At 42.2% G+C, this 27,868-nt stretch overlaps 1 protein-coding gene across 1 annotated transcript in view; it reads left to right on the forward strand.

Moving 5' to 3' along the window:
* Positions 1 to 27,868, forward strand: part of SORCS3 (sortilin related VPS10 domain containing receptor 3) — an 818,830-nt gene that overhangs the window by 397,090 nt on the left and 393,872 nt on the right. The window contains exon 4 of the mRNA XM_054984254.1: positions 4,735 to 4,893. Coding sequence (XP_054840229.1) covers positions 4,735 to 4,893 — 159 coding nt within the window. The remainder of the gene's footprint in view (positions 1 to 4,734; positions 4,894 to 27,868) is intronic.

Consider the following 27,868-nt stretch of genomic DNA (forward strand, 5'->3'; position numbering starts at 1 on the left):
GGATGTGGTTGCACTACCCCTGAAGGGACACATCAGTTGTTTGGGGATGCACTAGGGCCCAGGCCTACTGCTGGACAAGTAGGTGGCAGCTAGAGTCTAGGAAGATGGCATCCTGAGTAGAGATGGGCATGAATAGCAATATGAACAAAAAAAAGTCACGAATGGCCCAATCTGCTGTTTGCAAACAAGCTGTTCATGAGGCCCCATTCTAAATGAACAGGTGGTCGTTGCAAGCCTCGTTCGTTGCTGTTCGTCAAGCCAGACAGTCTGGCACCTGCAATCAATTCCCTTGGCAACGTAGGCAGGGATTGTCTGAACTCTGTCTGAACTCCTGCTGTAGCCCTGGAAACCCCAATCTAAGCCCAATTTAGCTTGATAGGCAGGCCTGCAAAGACCAGGGGGGAGGGAGGCTCTCAGCTCTTTCTTAGTTTGCAGACAGTGGAGAGGGAGAGAGTTGCTGTTGGCATTTTGATAGAGTGCATTGGAGCTTGAATTTTCTTTGTGTGTGGTGGGATATGGATCTACCCCTTCAAGTTCCAGGGCTGCTGCCAGGCTCTGGGGCCAAGCTATTATTTATTATTGGTACCTTTCCTGGTGCCTGCTCAGGTCAGGTTTCTGGGAGTGGTGCAGTAGAGATCTTGACTTGGATGATGACTGGAGGAAAGCCTGCTGGCCCCCATGAACAGCCAACCACAAACATGTTCATGAACAGGGCCATGTTCGTGGTTGTTCGTGAGTCCCTGTTTGTGGATGGCAACGAACAACAAACATCATGTTCGGGTTTTTTTCCTGTTCGTGCCCATCTCTAATTCTGAGTAGGCAGGTGGCAGCTGTGGCTGTCCCGGAGTCATTTTTACCAGCTTCAGCTGCTTAACCAGATGCAGCCTTTCCTGCTAGCAAAGATCTGAGTACTGTGCTACCTGCCCTGATTACATCTAGATTAGATTATTGCAATGCACTCTTCATAGGGCTGCCTTTTAAAAAGTATACAGAAACTTCAATTGGTGCAGAATGTTGTATTCAGGATGTTGACTGGAACAGATCACAGGAAACACCACTCCAGTCTTGGCTCATCTACACTGCCTCCCAATTTGTTTCCTGGCACAATTCAAGGTGCTGGTGCTGCCATTTAAAACCATATATAGTTTGGAATCGACATACCCAAATGACTGCCTACTCTCTAATGAACCTACCCAACCAATGAAGTTATCTTTGAAGGCCCTGCAATTAGGCTGGTGGCAACCCAGAAGAAAGTCTTCTCAATGATTGCACCAGAACTCTGGAACTCTTTCCTCAAGGAGGTTTGCCAGTCCTCTTCTGTTGCAGTCTTCTGCCAGTTGGTGAAGACCTTTTTGTTTTACTTGGTATTCGCTCAGTGATTCCCCTCCAAAATGTTTTTAACTTATGTTTTTATATTTTGTATTTACTTTATGATGCTTTTATAAGTTGCTTTAATGGCTTTTAGATTGATATTTTAATTTGTATGTTCTAAATTTGTTAGCTGCCTTGGAGGCCTTTTGAGGGCAGAACGGTGGGCTAAAAATCTTCTTAAAAAGTAAGTAATAGAAAGAAAAATAGTGTGTACCCTGTACACAGATGTTGTGAACAAGGCTTCTGTCATTACCAAAGAGCCTCCTCCATCTGTTTATTGAGGGTTTTCTTTTTATGAATTTACAAAATTATATTATTTTGCATAGCCGGGGAGTCCTCTGAGTATACAGAGACCACTAACTACCCAGATAAACTGGTGGTGTTGATGATGGCGATGATGAAGAAGAAACCCCGCTTGGTTTTTACTGACTTTTTACCCCAAGGCACCACTTAAAAGTTGTCTCAAGTTTTGTGAATATTAGCACTACTACATTTTTCTTCTGTTTTCTGCCTTACAAGAAACCCATTTTTTTCCAGTCACTACTGAACACATAACCAAGTTAATGCTTTTATATTCTAAAGGGAGAGCAACTGTTCCTTGTTTCTCTTTTCTAGTAGCCCTTGGTGCAGCTTGATATGTGTTTTGCACCAAGCATAATTTTACCTAATTCAGTTTGCATAACACTCCTAATTCATTTTAATATGGTGGTCCCTGAATAGAGTGGCCGAGGCCCCAGGGGTGAAACAGGAGGGGCAAGGGGTGGGTGGCAACAGGGTACTTACTTCCCTCATGCAAGCATGCTCCTGCACTCCCTTGTCATGCCAAAATGATGTTATTTTCCAGCACAACAGAGCTGTTAGGCTTGCTGAAGCCGAGCTCAGGGGAAATTGTCTCCAAACAGGCAATTCTCACTGAGCTCGCCTTCAGTATGCCCAGCAGCTCCTCTGTTGCTGGTGTGATGGGGGAGTGCAGGAGTGTATGCACACTCTTCCTCCCCCCCCAGTGCCTCCCCCCACCGTCCAGGTGAGTGGGGCCAGGTGACAACAGGTGGAGGAGGGGTTTCCCTTGCCCTGAAACATCTTTTCTCTCCCCTCCCCCTTGTTGGACTGAGTATCTAGACTGAAGAAATAAGCTTCCTTACTAGTTTGTGACATTTTAGTTGATCTGAAGATAAGGCATTAATCTGATCTTTATTTTGGACTCTTTCTGAAATGAAGGTTCAAAGTTCTCAGATGTGACCTTTAGAATGTTCTCAGTTGGAATTACCCAGTGCAACAATGGCAGCAAATATTGTCTAGTCGAGGCTGAGCGTATGCCATAAATCTGTCAAAGTATAGAAAAAGAATGGAGTATTGAGGTGTAGAATTACGTTTCTCACTGTCATTTTTAAAGAAAAAAGTGGTTAAACCTCTTGTCTGCAAAATGTGTTTGAATGTGAGCAATACTGCTGATCATTCAGAAGGCAGAGGAGCTGCTGAATAAGATTGTCATTGATTGAAAATGGATCTTCAGTGCTTGATATACCCTTTTTTCATGCACGACTGAAATAAATTATGCAAAATTTCAGAATAAATTGTACAAAACAAGTTATACAGATTTCCTCAATTTGCAAAATGTATACAGGCCATGGACTTCAAGTACTTTTTATGGCAGAATGTTATAGCGCAGAGCACTTATAGCCCTGAATAAATAATCTATCACAAGAGTCAGTAATAGTTGGTCACTTTCTGTTGTTGGTGCCTATGTGTAGTCATGGATATGTATGCAGAATATGTGTTCTCTTGTTGCTCTTAGCATAGACCATCAGCTTGTTCAAAAATCATGTTGAAGTATTATTCTACAAATTTTCTTATGTTCTAATAAAATAAATTATTCAAAACTGAAGGAATAAAAACAATCCTCAGTTATTTTACTATTTGTGGCACCCTAGAGTTGTGATTAAAGATTTATTCCAGACTAATTTATAATGGGATAATCATTGATCAGCACATCATAAACATATTAAAACATGAAGATCTACCACAGATTGCTTGTATGCAATATCAGCAGCTTCCATCATGTACTCAATCAGTTTGGGGAGGGTTTTTTTTTTAATTCCTCACAATTCAATTTGTTTTTTATCATCCTAAATAAATAATTCAGTATCAGGCTAGCCCTATCTTGTCAGCTCTCAGAAACTGAGCAGGGTGGTTGGCCCTGGTTGGTACTTAGATGGGAGTCATGATGTCTGGGGCACTATGCAGAAGCAGGCAGTGGCAAACCACCTCTGTTTGTCTTTTGCCTTGCAAACCCTGTGGGGTCACTCTAAGTCAGCTGCAATGACACGTTGCATACACATTATTTGGCATGCTGTCATTTCAGATGTGGAATTCTGCATAAGCAGAGGGCTGACTGCAGAAATGAAACAGTTTTTATGTGATAGTGGGTATGTGTAACTTGGGGGCGGGGGAACATGGCACAATGGGCTCTGCAAAAAAGGATTTCTGTGTTAATAAGAATAATTAATCTCATTATATTTGCCATACTTGTTTGCAACCATTTGGGGTGCCCCATTAAGCCTTAGTAGTTTGCCATAACATAAATGAAGAATAATAGTGTTGAAATTACACTTCTGAGGTGATCAGGTAAAAGACCATCACAATAGTCAGCAATCCTAATTTAAAACAACCACTTCCTTCTCAAAGTTAACATGCACTTCAGTTTGGCATTACAAGTTACATATAAGGAAGTATTGGTATTAGGGTTACCAGTCTCCTGGTGGGGCGGGGGATCCCCCGCTCCCAGCCTCTGCCGCTCACCACTTCTCACCTGGCTGGCAGGGGGAAAAGGCCCCATGTACTCTGGAGGACTTCCTTGTTGCACTGGTGATAAAAACAATTCAGCCCCGAAGGCGAGTCCTCCAAGTGCATCTCCCCCCCACCCCCAGTTTAGGCTCTGGGGGACCTGGTAACCCTAATTTGTGCATTTTCCACTTATAAGTGTGCAAAAAAAATATGGTAATTGAATCCTGGAAAGATGGATGTTTCAGAGGGGATGCAAGAATTAAATCTTATGTTAAAAACTTTTTTAAAGGGTTTTTGTCTCATCTGGATGAGTGTTTCTAACACTCTGACTTTGTAGAACAACTGCTTGGACTCTGCTTTAAATGTGTTAGTGCTGCTTATTTTAATAGTTACTGCTTGATGCTTTTATGATGTTCTGGTTTTATTGTTGTTACCGAAAGCAAAAGTCCAGTGTCACCTTAAAGCTCAATATGAGCCTTCATGAGTCTTGGTTTCTAGTTTTTCTGGGAGAAAGGTAGAGATATTATAAATGTTTTAGATAAATAAATAAAGTGCCATGTTTTTCTTCTTCTTATATAGATAATGCTCTTGAGTGATCCTGACATTGAAAGTAGCATACTTATCAGTAATGATGAAGGTGCCACCTATCAAAAATATCGACTCAACTTCTACATCCAAAGTCTACTTTTCCATCCTAAGCAAGAGGACTGGATTCTGGCATACAGCATAGACCAGAAGGTGAATACATATTTTTTTGCCTCTGTCTTATTTTTGCTCTCTAGTGTCTAGCTAATAACATTTTGCTAACATGAAGATGAAAGCCCTTTCACAGTGACAGTAGTTCAAGCACAAGGGTTTTTTTTATGTGGATAGGCTGTAGCAATTACTTGACAGATTGCTGCAAATGAGAAACAATATCCAATATAGTGATGTATGAATGTGTATTTTTTTCATTATTTTAATCATTGTGCATGGTTAGGAGGACAATTTCTTTGTCTTGTGCATTTTGTTTGGCATGTTTCCCATTTCTGTTTGTTTCTTTTAGAACGTTTTAATGCCAACTATTATGCAAACTATTATGAAACTGACAGAAAAGAGGCATCCATTGTAACTGTGATATTTTTATTGAATTTTGTTAGTATGATTGGGGGAAAGGATGACTGCAGTGTGACTGGAGAAAAGGATGACCAAGTAGAGATATCATTCAGGAAACATAAACTTCCAAATGGAATTTTCACAAAATTTGGTAACATCCCTAAACTAGTAGCAGGACAAGTTATACAGAATTGGTATGTAATGTGCAGTCAAATCATTATGCCATAACTTGTTGCAAGTGGCTTGGAGCTAGATGTGTGCATACAACTTTTTATACTGCTCAGAGTTCCCTGGTCCATGGTATTTGATGGCAACTCTGTTTTGTCTTTCTTGTAATGTCCATCTCATTTCTTGGTTTGCCAAACTTTGGATACCGCTTATAGATTCAGTGGCAGGGGTCAAGGTCTGCTGAAGCAATAATTGTGTGAAAAACTCAGACATATGTGTTATCTCTTGCTCCTTTGATCTTAGTGGAGCTGTTTCCTGGTTTGATTCTCAGTCAGGACAGCCAACCTCACTTCTGTGAATCCTGCTGAGTATGTGTTGAAGCTTTTGCTTCAAGCTTCTGAAATACCGGTCAGTTGTACTCCTCACATACCCTGAAGCTAATGTGATTATCCCAGAGGGACTGAAAGACTACTGCTGACTGTAGAATCTTTCTTGAAAGATAATAAGAAAGGATTCTCTGTTAGTAGCCAAGGCATTATTGGTATTATTTGAGAAGAAAATATGCACTGCCTTGGCAAGGAATGGATGGAATCATATAGGAATAGTCCAGAAACAATGCCAGAGCCAAAGCAAAGCTGCCAGGAAACTGCATGGCAGTTTTTCAGCTGGATTTATCCTTAGCTGAAACCATGTTCAAACGGCCCATTCTTCTGCTATTCAGTTAGAGCAGAAAAAGGGATTTCAATAAGTGCTAGTTTATCTGAGCAATGATGCGTTGAGTTTATTATGTTTCAGAGCTAGTTTCGAGCTCCTGCAGTAGTGTATGGTTTCTCTCTCAGCTTGGTCAATTTGAAAAAAAGTTTGTGGCAGACTTGCAAAATCAGGTACCAGAGTATATTTATCTTGAAGTATAACATCTGCCCCCTGTCTATAGATTTTGCAGAAGTACCCATGTCAGATTTCAACTGTTATTTCAAGTCATTATGTTCTTTGCAAATAATTTAAATTGGCAGGTCTCAATACTCTGCAAATGCATGCCTAAATTGCCAACTCAGCATGCGCTCTATTCAAACTCCCATCAAGCTGCAACCTCATCTCCAGGACTGTTCTGATTTGTTGCTCAGTCTATACCAGTGGTTCTTAACTTTTAATCCACTACCACCAACAAAGTACACAATATTATTATCAAATGTCTCCCTAAGTCACAAATAAAAATTCAGGACATAAAACCATCAATCCAGACAAGTCAACTTTATTCATTTAACTATATTCAAATACATTCAATAAACAGATCTCAGGCATATATTCAATAAGATCCTTGTGCTTGATGATGGTCAGCCAGTTCCTTAAAGTTAGGTTTGATATTAGTGGACAACTTGATCTTCTTAATCTGCTATATCAGTCAACTCCATTTCTTGCTGAGAAGATCAGCAATCGTACTGAAGTGATTACAAGATGACAAGGGAGATGGCAAAGGCCATTGCAAGTGGGGCTGCCTAAAACTCTAAACTTCCAAATGCCCCTATTTACCCTTCAAAGTTCTGAATCCCCCCCGCCAAATTTGTGAATTTGTGGATACATTTGTAGGGACATGTATGGCTTCTGTTAAACCACATATAATGCTGGGTATGGAACCTCCACCGCCCCAAGTCCCAGGATGAATGACCTTTCAAGCCAGAGCCTTACTCACAATTCCCTAAGAGTGCAGGTCTCAGATATCCGTAGTTGTCCTGTAGCCGTTGTCCTGGAAGTGCAGTCTTCTTGCAGAATCTGAAGTGTGCTGCTGTTCTTGAGTTCCAGGCCACCAATGTGAAGAGCAGATCTCAGGGCCAGTTTCTTCCCAGGGAGTGAATTCAGCCAACAGACTAGGAAGGCCCACAGAAAAAGCAAACAGCTCCAATCCAAAAAACCAGTCTGGGGGCCAACCTCCTGAAGTGAATTCATTAAAAGGAGGCTTGGTGGAAAGGCTTGCACCAGGGTAAATTAGCTCAGCAGCAAACTCCTGAAGGAGAGTCCAGTAGAACTTACTCTCATTGTGGTTCTTCCCTGCAGCTTCTTCAACTGAGGCCTTTCCAGCAATATAACAGTCCCTTGGTACAAGCACAAGAATTTCCAAGCACAAGAGTTTCCAGTTCAAAGAAACAGCCCACATGCTAGGGTTGCCAGCCTCCAGGTGGGTCCTGGAGACCTCCTGGAATGACAACTGATCTCCAGACCACAGGGATCAGTTCCCTTGGAGAAAATGGCTGCTTTGGAGGGTGGACTTTTATGGCATTATACCCCACTGAGAGCCCTTTCCTTCTCAAACCTTGCCCTTCCCAGGCTTCATTCCCCCAGCTCTCCAGGAATTTCTCAGCATGGAGCTGGTAACCCTACCTTATGCTCCACAACCCACCAAGGTTACAGTGAACAAAGTAGATAGATAGATAGACAGACAGACAGACAGACAGACAGACAGACAGACAGACAGACAGACAGACAGACAGACAGACAGACAGACAGACAGACAGACAGATAGATAGATAGATAGATAGATAGATAGATAGATAGATAGATAGATAGATAGATAGATAGAGTCCTCCCATCATACTAATTAAGTAGTTGCTTTGCCCCACCCAACAGCCTACATTCCCAAAGCTCTACAATTATTTACTCTGGGGCAACATTCGTCAGGCCCCTGAAGTTCCTATTCACCTTATCTTTCTCTGACCACTTTGGAGCTCTGAAAAGCAGTGAAAGACACAGCAATACCTTGTCCCCAGATGTTTCAGAGAGGAAAGGAGCTATACACTTCCCTGCTATTTCAAGGGTTACTGTGTATCCCATGGGAAAATAAGAGGGGATGCAAAGTAACTGAGGACTGGATGTAGAATAGCAATCATGAAATTGCCCCCCCCCCATTCCTGTTTCCCAATAGTGCTCCTAAATGCTTCTACAGAGATATTGTATTGCAATTTAAAAAACCAAACTCTAATAGAAGTCTGATGATAATGATATGCAGGCTTTTACCTGAGTGAGTCCAAAGGCAGTTTCATATGGAGGTTTTGGGGTTATCTTCATTGAGATCACCCATGAGCTGCTGACTTCATAGTAGTTGCACCTTTGTTGATCTGCCTGTCCATGGAATTGTGGGCACAGAAGCAGAGATGGGAGCATGAAATTCCTCCATCACATCATTAAGTGCTTCTCAAACTTCCATGTTTGCTGAAGCATGCAAAGGTTTGAGTGATGCTGTTTGACTCAACACTGATATTCAATGATGAGCAAATTCATTAGTGGGTCATTGAAGAATACGGCCTCGGTATTTTCCTAGTCTATGGCCTTTCTACTGTCTTACTAATAATGCACTTTTAAGGGTTTCATTATATACTTTACTAGTAACCATAGATAACTTTTGTATCACCTTTCTATTGTTAAGAGAAAGCATTGGGTGCACGTTGCTATTTTTTGGATGATGCCATGATGACATTTCCAGATGCAAAGCTACTACAAATGTGGAATTCGTTATTGTGCCAGGCAGTTATTCTGTGAAAGACTTAGTAAAATGTCAGCCTTTTTGTAAGCTCAGATGTTGAATGTATCCAGAAATTCTTCAGTACAGATTGAAAAGTCCAATATATCCATTTGATGTCACTGAATGGTTTGATGTTGCTTTTAAGCTAGAAAGGGAGCTTTTAAACTGTGCTTTTGTTTGGATAAAGGCAGGTGTAAGAAAGATACAAACAATGAACTTCATAGAAATTGAAATACTTGTCAGGAGTCGGACACCTCAATAGTAGTTGATGGAAAGGTGGTTTGGGGATTAGGATGTCTTACAATAGCCCTCCCCAATTTCTAAGACCTGACACCCCAAATTCTGCACTCAAAATTATGCAGACAGATTTACATACGTTCATGTAATTTGTTCTGACTAAAAAATATAAAGGGCATTTTTCTGTGAGAGGAGGATGGTGGATGAGTTCATGTGCTTCCCCTCACGTGTCCTCCACATTTCACAAGTTCCAGCCTCTTTGTCTCCAAGTGTGATCACATAATCTGCTCTCCAAGTTGTTTATTTGATGGGAAAGAGAATGGATCCAGAAGGTGGAGACTTATGCTCACATTGTCCATTGAACTTGCTGCCATGATCTATTCTTAACCTCAGTCGGAGGGAAAAATCCAAAGGAAGCTGTTCGGAGAACCTGCATTTCCCAAAGGGTAGAGGAAACGACTTCTAGATCTCCTAGAAACAGGACTTTTCCAGGAAAGTGTGCAACCAAGCAATTTAGGCACTCTCTGGGTACAAAAGTGATGCCCTTTTAGCTATCCTATGGTTCCGATGTAGGAGGAGAAAGCTGTAGAAATGTATTAAACATAAACAAACAATTCAGTTAGAGAACTACAGAAGATTTTTAAGGGTTGATGTATTTGTGGGTATGGCTGTGCATGTACTTCTGAAACAGAACTTTCATATGCAGGTTATGTTAAATCCACAGACTTGTGTCAGGTATAGCATAAGAAGAGATTTGTACAGCCTCCAAGTTTGCACAAAAATCAGAAAGCAGTTTTTTTCAATCTATTTTTTTTTTAAATCTTACAGTAGTGGAGAGAATGGTAGCTAATTGGAGAGAACTTTCCTTCATGAGAGGTATGGAATGGCTGGTGCAGTCTTCCTATTCCCTCACACTTTCCCTTTCACACTGGGGCTTTGTACTCCAACCAGCCACGTGGCAGAAATGCCACTGTGGCCCTTCCAAGGGCTGCCTTTCTTTCTTTCAACAATATATATTGCCATGAAGTGTCAGCAGTGCCCTTCCACTCTCTGTCTTTGACAAGGTCAGTTCCTTTGCAAAAAAATAAAGGGACATAAATGTGATATTTTTAAAAAAATGAAAACTAGTGGGAGAACATTTTAATCTTCCAAGACATTCTTTTGCTGACATAAGAGTAGCAGTTCTTCAGCAGGGAAACTTCAATGGAAAATTATAACACAAGATTGCTGAAATTAAGTATACTTGCTAATTCAGATCAATGGACCTGCCCACACTTAATAGGGAAGTTGGATTCTTCTCTCACTACAGATGTTGATTTTCTGCTTTTCACACCCCTGCTCTATCAATCAAATTACAGCATTTTTATACCTTGCGCTTACATTAAATATTAGACTTGGCAGGTCCCTGGATTCCCTTGATGGGGGATTTCCAGGTTCCTGGAGTCCCCCTGGTACGTACCCCAGGTTTTATGTGCTTGTGCACTCCTGGCGTGCATGATGACGTCGCCCCGGGAAGTGACATCATCACACTGGCCAAAGGGCATCACCGGGTCAAAGGGCACCCTTGTCCTTGCCACCGGAGCCACTCTTGCCACTGGGGCCACCGAGGCCACTCTCACCGCCGGGGCTGCCAGGGCTGCTGCGGCCCTCTCTTGCTGCCAGGGCCACCGTGGCCCACTCTTGTTGTCGGGGCTGCCGCGGCCCACTCTTGCTGCTGTGGCCACTCTTGCTAATATCTGGGGGCGTGGCACACCACCCAGGGGGTTGCCTCAGGGAGTGCGCCCCCCCACTAGCCAAGTAAGTGGGCATATAGGGGGGGAAAGGTAGGATTGGGGGATCCTCCGCCCCTGGCAGGGGAATGGCAACCTTATTAAATATTCCTCCCACTTTCTAGTTACCCCTACATAGTTCTGCTTCTAAATGTATCTGAAGAAGGGAGCTTTGATTATTGAAAGCCTTTACTCTGAAAATCTAGTTGGTCTTTAAGGTGCTACTGTAATTGAATCTTGCTTTTCTACTGCAGACCAATATGCCTACCCACCTGAAATTATATATATAAAGAAATTGTATGTATAGGAAAAATGATTTTCTCAACACACTCATTCAACACTCTCTCTTTTTAATTTTTGTGTATGGTTGGGAAAATCATATTTCTCCTTTTTTTCTTTGGGACATTTCTTTGGCATTCTTCTCATTTTGTTTGTTTCTTTGGGGGCATTTTTTCACCAATGTTTACATGCCATTTAAACACCATTTTTACACTGTTCAAACTCAGTTAATAAAAAAAACCCTCAGTCATTTTCAAATTAAATTGATGTAGTTGAAAAAAAGGATGACTGCAGTTACATTTTGAGCATGGAGAAATCATAAAAGAAAATTCAACCTGAATTAGATTAGAGCTGCCATGAAATTCAGTAATATCCACATTTATTATATAGATAAAGCAAAATGAAATAACATAAAAATAACAAAAGGAAAGAATTACTTACACAGATGCCTTTCCCCAATGCTTGAAATTGTCAAGCTGTGTTCCGATCTTGCAAAGTCTAAAAGCTCTTTTTCTGGCCATTTCACAAAGTCCAATGAGCTGACTACTGGCATTTCCATTTGGTAACAGATCTTTGCTGCTAAGCAGGGTCAGCCTTAGTTAGTAATTGTATGGGAGACCTCCAGGGAACTCCAGGGTTGCTATGTAGAGCACCTGTAATTGCCCTCTGGGTCGTTAGCCTCCAGGTAGTGGCTGGAGATCTCCCAGAATTACAACTGGTCTCCAGGCCACAGAGATCAGTTCACCTGGAGAAAATGGCTACTTTGGGGGGTGGACTATGGAATTATGCCATTCCATGGTCCTTTCCCTCCCCAAACCCCACTTTCTCCAGGTTTCTCTAGGTTTCACCCTCGAGATCTCCAGGAATGTCCCAACTTGGAGCTGGCAACCCTATTAGAGCATTGGGCTCCCATCTGGGAAATCCAGATTCAAATACCATTTTACCCGAAAGTCTTGCAGGTGCAATTTTTCCTTTAAGCTGCTAATCAACAGGACATTATGATCTATTTATCATGCCCTTTGAAGAGGACATGAAACACATTTTAACCCCATCCCGGGGCATAAAGGGCATGGCTAAAGTGTTATAAATTGAGGCCATTGAACATTTCTAATAACAGGTTGCATCTTTGTAGAATAAGATAAAAGTCCAGTAGCTCCCTAAGGACTAACATTTATTTGCTATGAGCTTTTTTGAGTTCAGCTTACTCCTTCAGATATCCATGTGTTTCACAGTCTATAACCATAGTGTATGTGATGACTCTGTTGCTTTAATCTGAAACAGGACTGCCCTAGACATGCTAGGACTTAAAAAAAAAGTAGTGACTGTTACTGTGACTTTACACAGAGACTGTGAATTCTTCAGTCCAGATAGTTCAGTATTCCCCCTGAGACTGAAAAAGGGTGTTATTTTTGAGTGCTCCTTATTTGTTAACGAGGACAGATGAAAAAGCCTATTTTAAGTCCAGTTCATCTAATTTTGTGTATTGTAGACTTTATAGTATTGTAGTCTTTACAGTTGTGCTTAGTTGTCTTATTCACTTTAGAGTCTCTCTGCAGACTGCTGCAATATAGTTCTTTTTCCTCTGGTCTATTAATGGTTGATTACAGACCCTTTCAAGGGCAACCTTCTTAGGGGTGTGCACTTCAGGTTTCCGATTCAGGTTTTTAACCTGAATTGGGCCTGATTTGGAAAGATTCAACATTGCTGAGTCGATTTGGGAATCCCAAAGCAAAGCTTCTGAAAGCAATTCGTATCGCTTCAAGAAGCTTCAGGCAAAGCGGCAGCAGCCGCAGCACTTTTCTATTTGCAAACAGCAAGAAAAGTTTTAAACTTCCTGCCCCACCACTTTTTTCTTCCTATGGGAGGGGGAGGAGGGAGCCAGGGCCTGATCAAGGGGGGGGGGGCAAGGGGTAGTCTGCCCCCGGCACCACCAAGGAGGGGGCACTGGGAGCAGCTGCCAGCCACTGGGAGTGCACAGGGGGACTCCCAGCCCCTGTGCTCCCTTTTGCCTGCCCCACAGGACAGGGGGTGGCCAGCTTGCCATGTGCCCCCTATCCTGCAGGGCAGGCAAAAGGCAGCGCAGGGGGCTGGGAGGCCGCCCACGCCATTCACCTGCCCCGCAGGACAGGGGGCGTGTGGCCGCCCCCTATCCTGCGGTGCAGGTGAATGGCATGGGCGGCTTCCGAGCCCAGCCCCACACTGCTTCCACCAACTCGCGGTGTGCCGGGGCACCTGGCTTGCCATGTGGGCTAGCACTCTCTGACCTGCGTGATGATGTCATGGAAGTGACGTCATCACGCAGCGCCAGGAGCACGTGCACATGCTACATGTGCATGCGAGGGGCCAGACTTGGGTTTCCCTAGGCGCCGGCAACCCTAGATCTGGCCCTGGAGGGAGCCCCCTTCTCCACCACCCATCAACTGAAAAAAGTGGAGGGCATTTGAAAGCAGCAACACTTTTTTTACTGATTGCAAGTAGCAAGAAAAGTATTGCTTTAAACTGGCTTCCTCCTGCTGCTTTTTTCAGCCAATGGGAGGGGGAGGAGGAAACCTCCTCCTTTCCCCCTTCCCATTGCCTGAAAAAAGCAGTGGGGCGGGAAGCTTGAAAGCAACACTTTTCTTGCTGTTTGTAAACAGCATGAAAAGTGCTACTGAAGCATTTAAACACCCAAATTGTTTTCCCACTTCAGGTTTGCCCGAATATTTTTGGGTGCACACCCCTGGACACTCTTTTTGCCCTGCTAGTTAAAAAAGAGTTTTCTTTGCCTTTTCAGTTTTAGTCAGTCCACATTTTACCCAGATTATTCAGTGTTTTCACTTCTCACAATTGCAGTTGTGTGTTCTTGTATACCTTTATGTGTCACCTTGGCAGAATGTGGTCTTCAGCTTAATTGTCATACTTCATGGGATACCCAACTTTGTTTTCTTCTTTCCTGAATAGAACATATGTGCACTATTGTCATGCTTTCAGTGCTCTGTTCTTCCCAAGCCACTCTCATGATGCCGTAAGTCTGAAATTTAGTCCTATCTCTGGGTCTACCCTTGTAGTGAAGGGCCCTGTTATGCGTGTGTGCCCCCAGGTGGCTCCTGGTCTTCTGCAAAATAACTTTATCATACTACTACTACTTTCACCAACAGTACTAGACATACTTTATCTTTCTTTGTCTTTTTTTAAAAGAGTGAGGTGTTCCCTGTACCCACTCCAGTCAACATTCTGGCTGCAGCATTCTGAACCAATTGAAATTCTGAACACCTTTTAAAGGCAGCCCTATGTAGAGCATATTGCAGTAGTCTAATCTAGATAGGGTTGCCAGGTCCCCCTGTCCTCCTGACGGGAGGTGGGGGCCTGGCGCCTACCTGCTCTGTTGCTTGTTGCACACATGCAAAATATGCATGCACTCCCAAGCCTGCACAACAACGTCACTTCTGGAAAGTGTCGTCATTGTGAAGGGCGTGGCCACTCCGGTTGTGCTTCTGTGCTCTGTGGATGGCTGAATTGGGTCTGATTCAGGCCAAATCAGGCCAGATTCTGGACAATTTGGCCCAAATCAGGCCACTGCGGAGTGCAAGAGCACTCCCACATTCTGCAGTGGCCTGATCCGGGCCGATTGAGCCCAAATTGACCAGGATTGGCCCTGAATCAGCCTGAAACAGGCTGCTGCAGAGCCCGGGAGCGCTCCTGCACTCCACAATAGCCCAATCTGACCAATCTGGCTAATCTGGATATGCAGATTGGGCCCGAATCAGACTTGAACAGGCCACTGTGGAGTGTGGGAGTTCTCCTGTGCTCCACAGCAGCCCAATCCAGGCCAATTTGAGCCTGAATTGGACCATTTCAGGCCCAAATCTACCCAGATTGGGCCCAAATTGGCCTTGAACAGGCCACTGCAGAGTGTGGAAGTGCTCCGTGTTGCACAGCAGCCCAATCCAGGCTGATTCAGGCCTGGATTGTACATGCGGGAGCACACTACGCCCCCCAGGAGCATGCTCCAGGGGGCCCGTGCCTCCTCCACCAGCCAAGTAAGCCATGGTGAGGGGTGGAGGGTGGGAGCGGGGGTCCCCCCAACCCCACTGGGGGACTGTCAACCCTGAATCTAGATATAATTGGGGCATGTGATCACTGTGGCCAGATCTTTCCTGCCTAAGAAAGGCTACAGCTGCCACCTGCTTATCCATCAGTTGGCCTGGGTCCAAGAGCACCCCCAAGCTATATTTGTTTTCCTTCAAAGGGAGTACAACATTTAGGAACAGGTGAAACCTTAAATTCTACCAGGTTACCAGTGGCATTGTTATCTTGTCAGGATTAAGCTTCAGTTTGGTTGCCCACAAATAGGGGATAAAGGAGCTGAATATATTTGGATTTCTGAATAAAACCAGGATCTGAATACCATGCCAGTGTTTTTGGACCCTAATACTGGGAATACCAATATTTATTGGCTTCTCAATACCTGAATCCAGAAAATACCATTTTTTAAAGTGCACATACCCTTTAAAAAGATATTTATTAAGCTGGCCACTGCTTCGTTCCTGCTTAACTATGCCTTTGTTTCTCCTCTCTGCCCACACAGCTAGATTGTCATTGTTGCATGGCTTAAATTTCTTGTTCTGGTGCAGGGACAGTATGGTACATTTCATCAGTATAAAAGAGTTTTACTAAGAAGGTAAGATCATGCATAGTAAAATCTCATTATATTCATAAACAAGTGTGAGGAGGTGCGGAAAAAGAATTATCCCATCGTTTTTGCATAGCATACTCCAAATACAAATATACACTGCTAAAGAAAAGGGGTAGGTTTTATTTGGCAAACATGCATTAGAAATTAAGCCTGTGGGCTTTTCCTAGTCTTGAAGTAGAGCTGCAAACAAGATACCTGCTCTTTGGCATTCTTCCTTGATGACAGCTTTGCATACAGAAGCCCAGTGATGGAGTGATTCTCTTAACTGCAAAATGTTTTCTGATGGCACTTTTCTAAGGAGATTGGTAATGACCACAGGTAAATTTATTGTGAGGCATCACACTTTCTCTTTGATGTGTGAGGATTTCAGAGCCCACCCCCCAGATATTATTTATGCAAATACTGAGATTTAAAATGCAGTATGTGTCAGTATCTGCAAATGCATATGAGTGACAGAGTATAGCAAAGAATGGGAATCTGCTGCCCAGAGCATGAACTGGGGCTACACATGGTACCTGAGTAAACTAATACAGTAATTGTTTAAGAAACACACATAACTAACCTGAGCAACTCAGTATACAATTGAAAGCTTAGCAGTAGTGGATTAAAAGATAAATATAATTAATGTGGTCATGGGTATCACCCACTGATTAAAGATAACCCTGGACTACTTATTGTCATTAGTAATTTCAACATTGCCATGTTTTTAATTGCAAAAGTTAGCCATGTTAATCTGTTATAAAATAAGACAGAAGTCCAGTGACACCCCCACATTACAATGATATAACTCTGTTAAGGACAGGCAGTTTCAGCCTTTCTGGGGCCCTGAACAGGATGGTGCCCCAACAATGCCTGTTTTCCCACTCAACACACGCCTCTCGTGTCTGGATGGGACTGGCGGGCTCCACAGGCAAACAAAAGCCATGCAGCACACTGTATCAGAAGACGCATAGGGTCACTGTTGGTACTGCAGTTTGCATTTGCAAATCATAGGAGAAGGTACAGCTGTGTGGGTGGAGTTTACAGGGACTGGAAGAGGAGGATGAAGGGAGGGGAGATTGCTGAAGACCCTGGAGGATAAGCAGCTGAGTTCCACTTAGCTACTGGGGAGATGGGGCACATACAGGAAAATGAGGTATAGAGCAGAATGGACTGTGCCACAGCACATTTAGATGGAGTTTGAATGCTCCTTCATTTAAAAAACTCCAGGCACATAGAAAACTCGCTTACCAAGAAGAAAGCTCTCTTTGCTGTGCCAGTGGTTTATTTGCATGGAACCATTTAAATGAAAGAGCATTGACAATTGCAGCTTGACTGGTGCAGTCCATACTGTCCCTTGTCCTGAGTAGCCATTCTGGACCAGACCAATGGTTAAGCAACCTGTTTCCAACAGTAGCCAGTCATGAGAAACTCACAGACAACAGCCTTTACGAGCTGACAGATCCCCAGCTCTGGCAATCAGAGGGATTCTGCTTATCAGTTTGAAAGCCCCATACAGCTGTCATGGCTAATAGCCAGTTGTACATCCATTTTCCATAAATGTGTCGAACCCACCTAAATCATTGACTATCATCATGTCTTATGGCAGTGAATACTTGAATCTACTCCCAATCAGTTTCACAGCCTGCCCCAGAATTCCCACAATTGTGAAAGCCAGTGTGGTATAGTGGTTACAGTTTCGAACTAGGATCTGGGAAACTCAGATTTGAGTCCCCACTCTACCATAGAAGCTTGCTGGGTCACTTTGGGCCAGTAACAAACCCTCATCTTAACTTACCTCACAGGGTTGTTGTCAGGATAAAATGGAGGAGAGGAGAATGATGTAAGCTGCTTTAGGTCCACATTGAGAAGAAAGGTGGGGTATAAATGAGGTAAAAATAAATAAAAATATTATGAAAGAGGGAGACAAGTTTCTCTTTCCACTTCCTACACATTGTTCATAGCTTAGTTCATGCCATCACTCAGCTACCTTTTCTTTCTAAACTAAAAGTTGCAAGTGCCCCACAAGCAGCTCCAGTTGACTTTGAAGAAAAGATTTATTCCCACACATCCTTTTCTTTCTCTCACACACAGAGCCCCCAATTCCCCACCTCAAAGTCTCTCCACAACATTTTATTTATTTATTTACTTACAGTATTTAAAGTCTGCCTTTCTCACTTAGGCTCAAGTTGGTTTACACAGTGTGAATTTAGTACAGTGAGTTTCAAACACATTTCAATAAATAATGTAATAGATCCTATAAATGTAAATTTGCAAAATTTAAAACTGGCAGAAATCCAATACAGAGTTGAAGAAATGCTGAAACAGAACATAAGCAGTTCTAAGACTGATACCGTGAACAACATTAAGCAACACAGAACTACCCAGTAGGATCATGTCCAAAGTAATAGCTAGTACATAGATAGCACATAGTAGTAAATTCTGTGGTCCCTATCCCTCTACTAATGCATCCCTCTGAGACTACTTCCTTACAGTGCAGCCGTCCTATCTGAGCAAAAAGCCCTCTTTTGCATCATTTGCAAAAATCCAGGAGACTGGGAGCTTTCCTGACCTTTTCAGGTTGATTGTTCTATAAGGTGGGAGCCAACTAGAGATGGGCATGATCAGCATTATGATAGAAAAATACCCACGATAATGGTATTCGCACAATCGAGACCCGGCGGATCGGTGCCGTCCACGGCAACCGATCCAGCGTTCGGGGGGGGGGGGGAGGCTTCATCAGGGCTTGATTTGGGCCATCGGGATCTGATCGGGGATGCAGACAATCAGGCGCCAGTAATCTATTCCCGGGGCAACGGAGTGAGGGGAATGCCTGAGCTGTGTTTGCCCTCCTTCTGTCACCCTGGAAACGCGAATGGAAGCCCACCCTTCTTGGGTGGTTCCATATGAAGTAATAGATCTGAGGACTGTCGATAATGAGCAGCAATGCTTAACCTATAAGGAGATAGCTCGAGTAGAATCTTCAAAATTGAGAATTAAAACAGAGGAGGAGTTGTCTTCATGTTACAGTTGGTTTCAATATAGACAGATCAGAGATCTTTACAATTCGGATTGTTTGAAAGGAGGAATAAGAACGGAGAACTCAGAACTAGAAGAGGTAATTTTTCAAGAAGGTAAAAAGGAAATCTCAAGGATTTATAAAGTACTTTTAAAATGGTTTACAGAAGATGAGACAGTAAAAGTACAGATGGTGAAGTGGGCTATAAACTTTAATAAAGAAATAACAATGGAGGCGTGGGAATATTTGTGGAAAACGACTCTGAAGACTACGGCTTGTACAAGTATTAAAGAGAATGTCTACAAAATGATTTATCGTTGGTATTTGACACCAAAGAAAATTGCATTAGGAAATATTAACATGTCAAATAAATGCTGGAAATGTAAAAAACATGAAGGATCACTGTATCATATGTGGTGGACTTGTGAGGTAGCGAAGCAATACTGGGGAGATATAATTGAAGTAATTAATGAGGTTTTGCAAACCCAAATAAATAAGAACCCAGAATTGTTGCTACTGAACTTGGGAATGGAAGGTATTCCAACACAGTATAGAACATTGTTATTTTACATGATTACAGCAGCGAGACTCTTGTATGCGCAGAAGTGGAAAGTACAAGAAATACCAACTATAGAAGATTGGATGTATAAATTGTTGTACATGGCTGAGATGGATAAAATGACCAGAAAACTTAAAGATCTTGATCCAGGACAGCATAATGCAGACTGGGAGAAATTGAAACAGTATTTAGAAAAAAAATGGGACGTGGAAGGAGAACTGTGGCAGTTCGAGAATTATTGAAATGTAACAGAAGAAGAGAGAAGTGACTTTACCTAGGGGGGAATTTAATTATAAAAATCTAAGCTATTAATGGAGTTATGATAAAATCAAAAACTATAGAGTACTAAATAATGGATGTTTCACTATGGATATATAAGATTAAGATAGTTAGATATTATTTACAATATATAGTTTAAGTAAAGTGTATGTTAGAGATATTTGAATATAACAATTACCTTATAGATTTAAAAGAAGCCTAGGCCAAAAATAGTAAAAGATGGATGAGTAATAGAGTATTAGAGTCTAAGCTAATATTAGAGTTAGGATGATGGTGGAAAGCAAAGAACATAGGTGATTGGAAAGTAAAATGAATACAATGTTATATCTTTTAATATCTTGATTGCTAATATATATTATTATGCCAGTATTATTTTATGTAGGATATGTGGTTTAATTGAGGCATCCAAAGGGAAATTTATATTATAGAGTATTTGTAGTAGAGATTAAATAAGCTTAGAGAAAAGAGTATTAAATGTGTGTATAATAGGATAAATGAGATATTACGTAATTAAATAATAAGATAGACTTAGGGTTGGAAAACTGTTGGAAGTCAACAAAAAGGGGGGAGGAAAGGGAGGGGGTTAGAAAAAGATCTATAAGGGGGTAATGTATGTTTTGAATAATATTATAATCTAATCCAATAAAAATTTTTGAAAAAAAAAAAGAAACGCGAATGGAAGCCCAGCTTTCCTTGATCAGCAGGTCTTCCTTCCAACCATGGAGCAGCCAGCAACGCATCACCATTTGGGAGAAGAGAGGGGAGGGAGGGGGAAGGGGGTGTTCTGTAGCCACCACGGGCACTCCAAATGTTTTTTGTTTTTTTAAAAAATGGGGCTTTGTAGGAGGAATGGCTGTTTTTCTGTCTGTCACTCTCTGTTTTTAACCTGCTTTTAAAACACTGTATTTTGTGGGGAAACCTCATTCACTGCTCTGTGTGTGTGTTGAAAAGGGAGTGGGTAAAAGCTGGATTCAGATGCTTTTAAATGGATCCTCATGAATTCATATGATTTTTATATTGAAACAAAACAAAACAAAAAGGCTGTCATATTATAGATCATGTCCTAGTCTACAGACAGCAACAAAACAATCATGCATCCACTAATCCGTGGCGCTGCCACGGCACAAAAACATGCTAAAAAAGCACAGATCCGCATGGATCCTCTTGATTTTTAAGTGGGGTCATCCAAAATCCACTACACAATCACAGACCATGTCTGCTGCCACAAATGGGACCAAAAAATTCAGCCATCCACTACTTCGTGGAACCGCCACGGCGCAAAAAAAGGTTCAAAAGCACGGATCCGCATGGATCCTCTAGGTTTTTACATGGGACCACCCCAAATCCACCATACAATCCCAGATCATGTCCATTGCCACAAAAGGGGCAAAAAAAATCAGTTATCCACTGCTTCGTGGCACTCCCACAGTGCAAAAACATGGTCTAAAAGCATGGATCCTCATGGATCCTCGTGATTTTTATGTAGGGCCACCCAAAATCCACCATACAAAACCAGATAATGTCCATATCCACAAATGGGACCAAAAAAATCATTCATCCACCGCTTTGTGGCAGCGCCACGGCGCAAAAACATGGTTCAAAAGCACGGATCCTCATGGATCCTCTTGATTTTTACATGGGGCCACCCAAAATCCACCATACAAAACCAGATAATGTCCAATGCCGCAAACAGCACCAAAAGACCTAAAATATGACAGCCTTTTTGTTTTGTTTCAGTGTAAAAATCATATGAATTCATGAGGATCCGTGTATCAGATTCATGTTTTTTCACCGTGGCAGCGGCAAATATTTTTGGATCTGTGTTTTTTATATTTCAGTCTGTGGACCTGGCTGTGATATGTGATTTGATGTTTCATTTGTGTTTTTCCTATTTAAAAAACCATAGGATCCGCGAGGATCCATATCGATCCTGGTTTTACTTTCTTCCTGTTTAAAATATGCTTTTGGAAGACTGGCTGCTTGCTTTTAAAATCGGGTGGGGAGGAATGGAGGATTCTATCCCTGCTTTTTTTAAAAAGCTGGCTGAAACATGTTGATGGGGTGTCTCTCTCTATTTGGAGAGGCAGGGATGGGTTAAAAACTTTTCTGCCCCACTGCTCTAAGTGTGCGTGTGTGTGTGTGTGAACGTCCCCTCCCTGAGGGGAGGTGGTTCGTCGCCGGGTTAAAAACTCCCCCCTACTCTAAGTGTGTGTGGGGTGGCGCCACTCCGCTTTGGCCTCCCCGATCCTTGATCCCGGATCGGAAACAGGACTTGATCGGTGTGGATCGGTCATCTGGGGTTGTCGCCGGCGCGGATCCACGATCAGCTTGATCAGTATTTTTGGGGGGGATTGTGCCCACCTCTAGAGCCAACACATACGTTTGGGCAGCTATTGATTTTGTCCTTATGCAGACTAGTATTTACAGAAGGCCTTGTTCAGATGAGTAAAGCCACTGTGGGGGAACATAGAGAGATATTTGGGCCCCTAGATATGCTGGACCAAAGCGATGAAGAGTTTTATATGTGATAGGCGAAATCTTGAATTGAGCTTGGTAACTGATAGGTAGCCAGTGGAGTGACTGCAGAATGGGAGTAATATTCATTTTTCTTCGAGCTTTCAATAATAACTGAGTTGTGGTGTTCTGCACCAAATGGAGTCTCTGAGTTTGCTTAGAGGGGAGACCTATGTAAAATGCATTACAGTAGTCAAGTCTCAGTGTTACTATGTCATGGATCCAGGGGGCCAGATCAGCCGTGTCAAGATAGGGGGGCCATCTTCTAGGCTAGAGTGTGGTTGTAAGAAAAAATTTTGCAGCTGCCTTAACTTGCTTTTCCAGCAGTAGAGCTAGATCCAGTATAATCCCTAGGCTCTTAACTAAGTCTGCAAAGGTCAGATGAGTTCCACTGAAAGTGGGGAGTACAATATTCTTCAAGTTTTTCTCTGCCTTCACTTCTGTCTTAGGAGCTCTAGGTTTTATCATAGAATATCTTGTGATGCCTTGAGCTACTATTTGTCACTTCCAGGTTGTACCCAGAAGTAACTCAGGGCCAAGCTACAAGTGACGAATGACACTTGAACAGCAAGTGGATTGAGTGGCGAGCAAGTGAACAGGGAGAAATACACTTGCTGTTCAAGTGTCATTCGTCACTTGTAGCTTGGCCCTTAGTGACATTGCTGATGTCCCTGTGAGGACACTGTGACTTCAAGTGGGTGGTGCTTAACAGGTTCTACCTATCCCAGGAGGCTTTGCAAGAAGGAGCCAAGAGATCTGGCTGGGGTAGCAAGTTACTCGTTCTCTCTCTAATACTGCTTTCTAAGTTATGTAAATAGTTAATAAAAGTTCATCTTATGTTGTGCTGCATCCTGGATCCAGAAAGTTATTCATAAAGAATGTTACAGTCCATACCTCCCATGTCCCTGCCCCCAGCCCTCCCACTAGCTGCGAGGCTTGCAACCCTACTCACTCCCCACCCAAACCCTACAAACAAAGACACACCTCCTCTCTCCCATTCCACCCATGCACAAGCCTTAGAAATCCACCCACTATCTAATGATTCTCTCACAGCTTTTCCATCCTCAGCTGCGGCCATTTCTGCTTCTGAAGGTTGCCAGCTAGAGATCTCCAGGAATTACAAATGATTTCCAGGTCACAGAGATCAGTTACCCTGGAGAAAAAGTCTGCTTTGGAGGGTGGACTCTATGGCATTATACCCTGTGGAGGACTTTCCCCAGAGACTTTGGAGTAGCGGCAGCTTCAGGGTAGTAGATGTGGTAGCAACTGTATGGCAGTTGGTCTGCTCCAATGTGAAGCCTGGGACAACTGCCCTAGCTGCCCCATGGCTAAGTCCTGGCTTAAGACTGAACTGCTGGTGTTCAGTGAGCCTGGAATCTTCCCTTCTTCCCCTCCTCTAAATCCAAGTTCAGCTGTTACACAAGATTTTGACTGTTATTCCTGTCATTTTAACCCTCATTTTAAGAATTACTGTTTTTTCCAATTAATTATAGTGTCTTCTGATGTATAAATTACATCAATTGATGCAGAATTGATTAATTCCTTTGAACAAAAAAATGCATGTGTGTGCACTGCTCCAGTCTTAAGAGGAAGGTATATTATCAAGGGATAATTTCCTAACAATTAATTTAGCAATTCTAGGATAAGAGTCAGGTGGAACAGCAAAGTAGAAAAGTTTGCTGACGTCAACAACTTATTTAGAGGATAGAAAATGTCAAGCTGATTGCAGAGTGCTTTTCTTTCCAAACCACCAAATGAATCCCTTCCTATAATCTTGAGCTCCTATTGACTGATTTGTAATTGAAGATACACCTCCCTAATGTTTTGAAATATCACTTATCAAAAGAATAATCAACAATGGTACAGTTTGGAATAAAAGCTACTCTCTGTCTAGTTGAACCTGTCCTCGCATTATTAGGGAAGTTTATGAATATGGCTATATTATAAGCTCCTCTCCTCATGTGTTTTAAACATAGCTGCCTGGCAAGACAGGAAGTGGCTGCCAAACCCTGGCCGGGAGTTGGAAAAATACTGGCATGTGAGTCATGAGGCGAGACTAGCTTTCAGCCCTCTACCCCGGGAGATGAGCAAAGATCCTAAGGCAATAGGATCTTCCAGGAGTTCCTGAATTAAATCACCTCTACACCTTGCTGATCTGCCCTTATCTACTCTTCCATTCTGGGATATTCAGGGATTGGATAAGTCCAACCTGCCCAGCCATCACGGGTCATCAATCACCTTGTCTACATTTAGTAACGCCCAGGAAGATTGAATCAAACTACCCAGTTTTATTGTCTCACACTGGAGAAGATGCCATCCTGCCCCAGGGTATGATTCACAGTATAATTGGGCTACCCTCCACCATAATTGCATGTGCGTGTCTTCCAACAGCCACCGTCAGTCACCCGTCTGAGCCTCTCCTTGTGCTGCAAAGCACTGGTTGCCTCAAAGCCACTTTCCTACGGATGCCCTCTGCCTTCAGGATTGGTAAATATCACCCAGTCCCTTGGACCCCTATCTCCCATTTTTCTTCCTTTCTTCTAGTTAGCTCTGAGTGTGTACTGTGTGTATTTCGGTGCAACTGATTTTTTTATAAATAAACTCTTTTGGTTGAACATGGGTTTGTTTATTAAAAGAGTTCTCTAGAGGAATGATCTCCAAATACATTGGTGGAGATCCCAGTTAACCCCTCTTGCTGGCTCTACTTGTACGCTAGTTCCCCCAATTTGCAGGACACCATCAATTTTGGCAATATGTACTACATCAATATATCTACTTATAAACATAGCCAAATCAGTGGATACTTACATCCAAAGTCTGGAGCCATAAACAGACAAGACTTGGAAAAAAATCTCCGGTTTTGCAGAAAATTCTGTAATCTTAAAAAAACATGTTTTTTAAAAAACTCTCAAACTAATAAAAATTGTACCTGTACCTTTGGGAAACTAATGCCTTCAATGGCTGCTGCTAGCCAACCAGAACAATATTGCCAGCGTTCAGGTTTTGGTTTCTGTCAATGAAGCACAGGGGGAGTGGACAGGGCCCTTTCCATGTATTTTTTGGCCTTTTAGGGAGGATATGGAGGCTGCTAGGAAGAGGAAAAGAGGAACTAGTGTAGGGGGGATATAAGGGAAAGTCAGGTTCTACCTTATATCCCCACTGTGCCTGATGACTGGCACCATTTAACCAGGCATGGCCCTGGCCTGGTGGCTGGAACCACACAGTATTTTCTAGGATTGCCAGATCCCCTTACCCTCCCAGCAAAAGGTGGGGGGAGACCCGGCAGTCACCTTTGCGCTGTCCTGGGAGTGCTCTTCACGCTCACCCAAAATGTGCGCATGCTTCCACACCTGTGTGATGACATCACTTCTGGGAAGTTTCTATTCAGGCTGCTTTGCAGTTGATAGGGAAGATTTCATACTCCCTGTTCAAGTGCTTTGTTTTGCTTTTACTTTTTCTTGATTTGCCTGTGAAGCTACTTTCTCCTGGCAGCATCTCTTCCTTGGCTAAGAGGAGGGGTCAGAATGTGGAAGCTCTGATGTGGATGTTCAGCTCTTTCTTCTTCATGTCTCTGTGTCCCTTTGTCTCCTTTTCAGTGTTCAAAATTTTGCAGTACAAGAGTCCTTTATAATGTGGGTGCTGCTATGAAGGTTCCTAGATACGCAGTCTGGTGTCACAATAGGACTGTTCTTAAGTTATGATTTGGGGAGAGTGAACATGAGCCATACATGTACAAGTGTGTTCAAATAGGCTTTGTTCATGATAAGAAGCCCTGACAAATAGCATTCACAGGATTTGTGTACATTCACTTGTACATATACAGTTCTTGTTTACATATAATTTTGAACACATATTTGTGTGGAGAGGGCCTCCCCCATGTACTTTCATTTTTCCTGGACTCTCTTTAGCCTTCTTGCCAAGATGTTCTGAAATATGTAGAACTTGAAAATGCTACAATGAGGAATCCAGTATAGAATGTTGGAGACATAGGCAGATACTCAGAAAAGTCTAATAAATGGCATAACTAAAACAGCTGCCACAATGTTGCTTATGCAAACAAGTTCTAAAATGGAAGAGTTTGGCAATCAGCGATCTCATCTTCCACTAAACATATTCATCATCAAGATTCTTCATTAATCTTCATCAAAATCACCTACCTACAAGTTGCTGAATTAGATGTTTGAGATAATATGGCAGAGTGCCATGTCGGCACACCTGGTAGTCAATCTCCATCCCAGCAAGGTCCTCCCAGCAATCACAGTGGCACAATTTAAAAGTCTAATTCCAGGTATGGAATTGTCATAGCTTCCTAGACTGTATAATGTCTGCATGTATTTAACAGTGTGATGCAAATGGATTACATGGAAAGCTAAAGAAAATTATGTAGATACAAACAGGGCTCCGAATGTTGTCATATTGTCACACATTATTTCATTCTTATGCTTGTGTTTTCAATGGGATTTTATGCCAGTCTCAGTGTTCTTTGGGCCACCATTTAACTCTAGCACCCGTCATGTACAATTTCCATTTGTCAGTGTTAAAAACAATTGAGATAAATACAAGTTGTAATTGTAGATTCTTTATTGTTACTTGCTATTTGTTATGTTTTTATTGTTATATTTAAAAATGGAAAATTAATTAAAAAATTTAAAAAAACCAATTGACATAATAATATAAGCTTCCATAGTAGTTATTTTTTTATTTATTTAAAATATTTATATGCTGTCTTTCTACCCAAAATAGGGTCCCCAATGTGGAGAACAACAGATAATTAAAACACTAAAATGACATTTAAAATGCATATATAAATACAGTAAAAACATATTGACATATAAACAAACACACACAGCTAGGGAGAAGGGCAAATTAAATTTTATTGGGGGTATGCCAAATGAAACAGGAAAGTCTTTGTCTGTTGATGGAAGACAATGACAGAGGGAGATAGATGAATCTCTCTCTTTTTTTAAAAGAAATTTTTATTGGATGGGTCAATATATACATAAATAACCATACACACTTTGTAACAACCATCACATTATATTATTCCCACCCATTCCCCCCACCCTTTTCAGTTGACTTCCAACAGCTTTCCATTCCCTTCATTTATACTAAATCACTATCTCCTACTATATAACTTTAAGTATTTCTACATTATAATATATACTATATAATATAACATAGGCTAACATTTAGTACAATATAACCATGATATACTCGATAGATGAATCTCTCTTTGGAGAGAGTTCCAAAGTTTTGGTGCCATGACTGAAACAAGACCTCTGAAGTTGACTGAAGTTGACAGGTTATCCATTTCTTCTTTTCAATAAACATAAAATAACATAAATAGCATACTAAAGCATAAAAGAGTAGTACAGACTAGGGGTGTGCATGGGGAAAAGGTTTGGTTTTCCCACTTCGGGTTTACTCGAAGCAGGAAAATGATCCAGAATACCCTGAAACCCGAAGCGGCAAGCCGCTTCAGGTTCGGGTTCCGGAAATCGCTTCAGTATGCTTTGAAAAGATTTGGAGCATACCAAAGTTAGAGGTTTCCAACACCTCCTGAGCCCCCCTTCCCCACTTACCTTTAAGGCCGGAACAGGCCTTCTGCCGCTGCCACCATGGCCAG

The sequence above is a fragment of the Eublepharis macularius genome, chromosome 6 (assembly GCF_028583425.1).
Source record: "Eublepharis macularius isolate TG4126 chromosome 6, MPM_Emac_v1.0, whole genome shotgun sequence".
In the NCBI taxonomy this organism is placed as follows: domain Eukaryota; kingdom Metazoa; phylum Chordata; class Lepidosauria; order Squamata; family Eublepharidae; genus Eublepharis; species Eublepharis macularius.